At 39.8% G+C, this 7011-nt stretch overlaps 1 protein-coding gene across 1 annotated transcript in view; it reads right to left on the bottom strand.

The window, feature by feature from the left end:
* Itgam (integrin subunit alpha M) overlaps positions 1 to 7011 on the bottom strand; it is a 79168-nt gene that overhangs the window by 19876 nt on the left and 52281 nt on the right. The window contains exon 13 of the mRNA XM_008823789.2: positions 107 to 247. Coding sequence (XP_008822011.1) covers positions 107 to 247 — 141 coding nt within the window. The remainder of the gene's footprint in view (positions 1 to 106; positions 248 to 7011) is intronic.

The raw sequence follows: 7011 nt of genomic DNA on the forward strand, positions 1-7011 counted from the left end.
CAACCCTCTACCCTATGCCCAGCCCCACCCAGCCCAGCCAGATATATCACTCACCCCCCTAGAATACCTAACTTTTTATAGTAATGGGGGCCCCAATACCACTCACCCCTCTAGGCAAGGGACACACGGACACCTGGCCCCCTCGGGTCTGTTCATAGTAATGGGGGGCCCCAATAAGGATCAGGTCTGTGTTTCCATCATTGTCCATGTCCACGGAGCAGAGGGAGGCCCCGAAGTAGGAGCCAATCTGAAAGAGATGGGGGCCAGGATCACATTCCTCTTCCTACCTAGAGAAGAATCCAGGAGCTTTCTCCCTATGAAGAACTTTATAGCTAGCCAGGCATGGTGATAAACTGTGACCCTAGCACTTGGGAAGCAGAGGCAGTAGAATTATGAGTTCAAGGACTGCCTGGGGCTACATAGTGAGCATCTTGTCTGAAAACAGAGCAGAAAGAGGAGAAAGGGGATGGGGGGGAGGGGAAGCGGGGAAGGAGGAGGAAATTATGCCTAGGAGAGAAAGCCTTTTGGAGAAGATAATGATTGTCTATATGATTCGTGATAAATTTTGAGAAAGAGGTTAAGGATGGGGTAGAACCCAGGATTTCATACATGCTAGGCAAGTAGTATTGCAATGAACTATGCCCAGCCCAGAAAATTGTTTGAGTGTGCTGCTAGCTGGAGGAGCATATTATAGTCGATGGGCAGTAGGTTCTCAGATGGTATTCTGAGGAAATTATTAAGGCAGCAAAGGAAAAGTTACATTGGACAATGAAAATACGGAAGTCTAGAAGAATAGGCAAGATATCCGTCCGACATAGAAGAATTCTTGGCAGGGAGAGGGGATACAATCTAATTTGGCCATCTGACTAATAGGCAATCAACTTGATTGGACTAAAAAGAATAATCATAGGCCTGGAGGTGTGTCTCAGTGGTAGACAAACTGCTTAGCATTCTTGAAACTCTAAGTAGATTTAATCCTTAGCACCGAACCAGCAAAAATGGGTATTTTAATAGTCTTCGTATAAATATGCAGAATTCATCCACATTTACTCTCCCATTTATTCACTCATTCAACAAAGATTTGCTGAGCACCAGACTGGGTAGTAGAGACATGAGCCTTCAAGGCTCTCAGTGTAGCATATGGAGGGGAAGAGAGCAGAGAATGGATGAACAGGAACATGCTGCATGTTTCAACTTAAGGGAACCCTAGGAAGGAAAAGTGCAGAGGACGTCATGACAGGCAGGACAACATGATCTCTGCCCTGTTGCAGGGGATTCACTGACAACTCAATAAAGGCATTGAGACTTTGTCCTGCAGTCAAAACATTTGTCTGTTTTTTAAGTCGAGTTTATTAGGGTAATTTTTCAATACAACAAAAATTCAGCTATTTTAATATATGTTCAGAGTTTTGCCAAATATATAGTCATATAACCACTATCACACTCAAGATATAGAATGATGTCATCTTCCCCCAAATAACCCCTGACCCTTCCTCGGAGTTAAGCTCCCTCCATAATTAGCAATCCTTGGTAACCACTTGTTTGTTTTCTGTCTTTGTATCACAGCTTGATCTTTTCTAGATTCTTATAGGAATTCCTATATAGTATGCAGATTTTTTAGACTGGTTTCTTCAACCTAGAATAATGTACTTAAAATCTATCAATGTTACTACTGAATTCCACAAAAATTAAAGAACATCAATTCTTTTTGCAAGGGGTGGGGGTTGAGACAGTCTTATATAGCCCAGGATGGCCTTGAACTCTTAATCCTCCTGCTTCCATCTCCCAAGTACTGGGATCACAAATGTATACAACCATGCCTGGCTTGAATATCAGTTCTTATTAAAATTATTTCAGAAAATTTAAAGGGAATACTTCCAAACTCATTTTATAAAGCCAGAATTAGTATAATACCAAAACCAGACAAGCACATAACAAAAAGAAAGTACAGGGGCTAGAGAAATAGCTCAGCAGTTATGAGTACTTGCTGCTCTTACAGAGGACCCAGGTTTGGTTCCCAGGACCAACATGGCAGCTACCAACCATCCATATCTCCAGTTCCAGGTGATCTGATGCTCTTTTCTGACCTCCATGGGTGACATGGGTGCACTTATATCTATGCAGACAAAACCTCACACATATAAAATAATTTTTTTAAAAGAAAGTACAGAACAGAGCTGCAAAAATTCTAAATAAAATGTTAGCAAAGTGAATCCAACAGCACATTAAAAACAAGGTCTCCCTGGCAGTAGCGGTGATCATTAGGAGTGTATTTGCCCTGCATTCATGAAGCTACCCAGCACTGCAGAGCAGGAGAGAGGAAGGAGAAAGCAGGAAGGAGGAAGAGAGGAAGGGAAGAGGGGAAGAGGGGAGGAAAAATCATATTACAACAATGAAGAGGGATTCATCCCAGAAATGCAAAGATGATTCAATATAGGCAAATCAATAAGCATGATATATCACATCAACAGAATAAGTAGTAAAAGTCGTATGTGTGGTGGCCTTTAATCCCAGTAAGTTCCAGGCCAGACAGGATTACATAATGAGACCTTGTCTAAAAACAAGCTGTATTTCAGTACATGCAGGAAAATCATTTGGTAAGATTCAATATTTCTTCATGATAAAAACTCTCAAGTTAACTATAAAAATATATCTCACCACAAAAAAAAACTATATATGACAAGACCATAGCAAAGAGTACATGAATGAGGAAAGCCGGAATGTTTTCTGAGATCAGAAAACCACTCTTGCTCAACATAGTATGAAAAGTCCTAGCCAGAAAAGTTAAGCAAAGTTAAGCAAGAAACAGAAATAAAGGGCATCCAAATTGGATAGGAATAGCCAAATTTTCAGATGACATAATAACATTATTTTATAGAGAGAAAAAAAAACTAGACTACCAAAAATACTGCTAGAACACCTAATTCAATAAAGGTACAAGATACAGAATCAACATACAAAAATCAGTGGCATTATCCACCAATAATGAACTAGCTGAAAACTATGTAGATGCCATTTACTATAGCTATCAATAAATTTTAGGTCTGGAGCTGGAGCGATGGCTTAGTGGTTTCTCAACTTGCTGCTTTTCCAAAGGACCTAAGTTCAGTTCCCAGCACCCGTATTGGGAAGTTCACAGTCATCTGTAACTAATTCCAGGGGATCTGTCACCCTACACTTAATAAAAATAAATCTTTTTTAAAAGTGATAGGTCTGGAGATAGAGCTCAGATAGTAAAGTGCTTGGCTAGCGTGTATAAAGCCCTGGGTTTGATCCCTAGTACTATATAAACCAAGCCTAGCGGTAAACGCCTGTAATCCCAGTACTTGGGAGATAGAAGTAAGAAGATCAGAATTTCAAGGTCACCCTTAGCTACATGGAGAGTTCAAAGCCAACCCGAGGTTCATGAGATCTTGTCTAAAATATATAGGTGTCTACACTAAAATATAATAGCAGTCTTCACAAAAAATACTATTTAAAATCCTAAAATTCATAGGAAACAAAAAAATAAAAACCAACTAACTGAACAGCCCTAAGCAAAAAGAAAAAAGCTGAGGGCATTACAATACTAGACTTCAACGCAAAGCTATCATGCCTGGGAGTGGGGTGCGTGCCTTGTGACCCTAGGACTTGGGAGGCTCACAAGAGGCTCATGAGTCAAGGACAACCAGTACAGGCAAGACCCTGACTCAAAAAACAAAAAAAAAGAAAGAAAAGAAAAAAGCTGCACAAGCAAAGCATCATGATATTGGAATATAAATAATGAACCAGTTGTACAGAATGTAGAACTCAGAAATCCACATGCTCAGAGCAGATTGTCAACAAAGGCACCAGGAAACTGAGTATTTATGTACAAAAAATGGAACTAGACCCCTATCCCAAGCAATTCTAAAAGTACAAAGACTTAAATGTAAGACCTAAACTATGAAATTGTTAGAAGAAAACATAGGGGGAACATTTCAGGATCCTGATATGTACAAAGATTCTTTTAGATAAGACCCCAAAATGCAGACAACAAAACCCAAAATGGACAGATAGTGTGATGACTAATCTTAGTCGTCAATTTGACCAGATCTAAAATCAACTAAAATCCAAGCCTCTGGGTACTTCTGTGAGGACCCTTCTTGATCACGTTTAAACCAGGCTACATGTGGTGGCACCTTCTGGTGGTGGCCCAGATAAAGGTTCATGGAAGAAGGAAACTTTGCTTTTTGCTGCTTGCCTTCACTATTGCTTGCAGGTTTATCTATCCTGTGGCTGTAGCATTCTTTCACTGATATTACAGCCAGCCAGTAGACTGAAGACCAGCCACTCTCCAGGAATCCTCCAGGCCTTCAGCACTGGAACTTCAGATTGGGACTGCTGAGACATCCAGCCTCATAGACGGAGCAACTATATGATTGTTGGCTCTCCACTGTGGTGAGACAGCTACTATTGGACTACCCATACCACACTGTGTAAAGTGAACCTAATACATCATATACATATGTATACACACACATACACACACACACACACACACGCACATGCACGCACAAACAATCAATCAATCGATCAATCAATCAATTCTGGTCCTAAGAGAATCCTGACTAATTGTATTGTATCAAAATTAAAACATTCTACACAGCAAAAAAACAATCAACAGAGTAAAGATACAATCTGAATAATAAGCAAAATCGTGTGCAAACTACTCATCTGACAAGAAATTAATCCCCTGAACCTGGGTCCTCTGGAAGAGCAGCCAGTGCTCTTAACTGCTGAGCCATCTCTCCAACCCCGCAATAATCATTTTTAATTTGTATTTATTCTTCAAAAATTTGATGTATATATACAATGTATCTTGATCATTTTCTCCACTCACTCACAAGAATAATTTAATTTAAAATGGACAAATTATCTGAATTTAAATTTATCAAACTAAAGAGATATGGCTAGCACACAGATGAACAAATTCTCAACACCGACCAGCTTCCTGGAGCCAGCATCCTTCCTGGGGAAGTTCCGTGGTCCCCCCACCCACCCACACCGTGACTCCCCCAGCCTCATTCACCCTCCCAGCTCCCCCACTGCATTTCTCCTCCTAGACTTGGTACTGACCCATTTCTTCTCTTGGCACTCCAGACACCTGGTCTGACCTCTTGACCCAAAATTCCTTTGCTTCCAGACCAACCCAATTCCTCCCTGGAGTCCCCAGGAGCCGTCTGGGCCTGTTCCTGCCCCCACCTCCCTTTGTATCCCTGGGCGGCACAGCTACCAGCTTCCTGGGGCCAGCATCTTTCCTGGAGGAGAAAGCCTGAGAGCGTCTGATCCTCATCCAACTTGGGCCTCTGTGGGAACTCCTGAGCAGCAAGATGAAAACAATTTGGCCACTCCAATCAAAAGAGAGAACCAGAATCCTAGACCAACCAGCATTTCATGTCCAACAAGTAAACCACAAAGGCATATAAAGTTTACAAAAAGAAGCAGGCTTAACTCAACAAAGGGAGGCTTGAGTCTCACACAAGAATCAGAAACTACAAAAGAAATCCACATGTCAAAGTCACAGAGAAAAAATAATAACACAAAAAAACAAAATAATATATCCCCACCAAGTACCAATAGTCTGGTAGAAGAGTACAATGAGAACCCCCTACAAATAATACAGGACATGGAATTCAAAAAAAAACAATTATAAACATGATAAAAGAATTCAGTGAATTTAAAGAACATACAAACAAAGAAATCAAAAAACTGAAAGAAGTTAGGGATAAACTCCTCAAAGAAGTCAGAAAAGAGTTAGAAATATTGAATAATACTCAGGCTGAAAGGAAGAAGGAAATGAAACACTCAGTAAGCCAATTAGAAATGACAGGAGGAAGCCTCACCAATAGGATGAATGAAACGGAAAACAGAATATCAAGACTGGATGATAAAGTGAATTAGACCACTCAAGCAAAGATTATGAAAAATTTAAGAAAACACAAGAATGGAATATGCAGGAATTGTGTGACACCATAAAAAGACTAAACTTATGAATCATAGGCATATAGGAAGGAAAAGAATCTCAGGATAATGGTATGGATCAGGTCTTCAATAGGATTGTAGAAGAAAATTTCCCAAAATTAAAGACATTCCCATACAAATACAAAAAGCAAATAGAACACCAATAGACAGGACCAGAAAAGAAACTTTCCACAGCACATCATAGTAAAAACACTAAACGTAAAAACACTAAACATAAAGAGAGAATACTGAAAGCTGCAAAAGAAAAACAAGTCACATATAAATGAAAACCCATCAGAATCACAGTTGACTTTTCAGTGCAAACTATGAAAGCCAGAGGAGCCTGGACCAAAGTATTCCCAGTTCTAAATGACCACAGATGCCAACCCAGATTACTTTCCCCAGCCAAAATGCCTATTACAGTTGAAGGAGAAAGAAAAATCTTCCATGACATAAATAGGCTGAAAGAATTCATGTCCACAAAACCAGCCCTTCCGAGAGTTCTGGAAGCAATACAAAGAGCTGAAGAAAGGAACAACTATACCCAAGGGGTTGCAGAAAGAAACTTAATGAATGTGTAACTATGGAAATGCACAGGTTCACCAAGAATGTGAATAAAAATGGCAGGAATCAAAACACATCTTTCATTAATAACTTTAAATATCAATGGACTGAACTCCCCAGTCAAAAGACACAGAATAGGTGAATGGATTAAGAAACAAAACCTAACTTTTTTTGTCTGCAAGATACTCATCTCACTTTCAAGGACAGGCACCACCTTAAGATGAAAGGATGGAAAAAAATATACCAAGCGAATGGTACTAAGAAAAAAGCAGGCGTTGAAATTCTAATATCTGACAAAATAGACTTTAAACCAAAACTAATCAGAAGAGATAAAGCTGGCCACTTCATGCTGATCAAAGGAACAACTGACCAAGAAGATATTACAATCATTAACATATATTCACCAAACTCTGGTGCAACCAACTTCATGAAAAGTACTCAAAGTACTACAGGACTTTAAGACCC

The sequence above is a fragment of the Nannospalax galili genome, unplaced genomic scaffold (assembly GCF_000622305.1).
Source record: "Nannospalax galili isolate Female #2095 unplaced genomic scaffold, S.galili_v1.0 scaffold788, whole genome shotgun sequence".
Classification (NCBI taxonomy): domain Eukaryota; kingdom Metazoa; phylum Chordata; class Mammalia; order Rodentia; family Spalacidae; genus Nannospalax; species Nannospalax galili.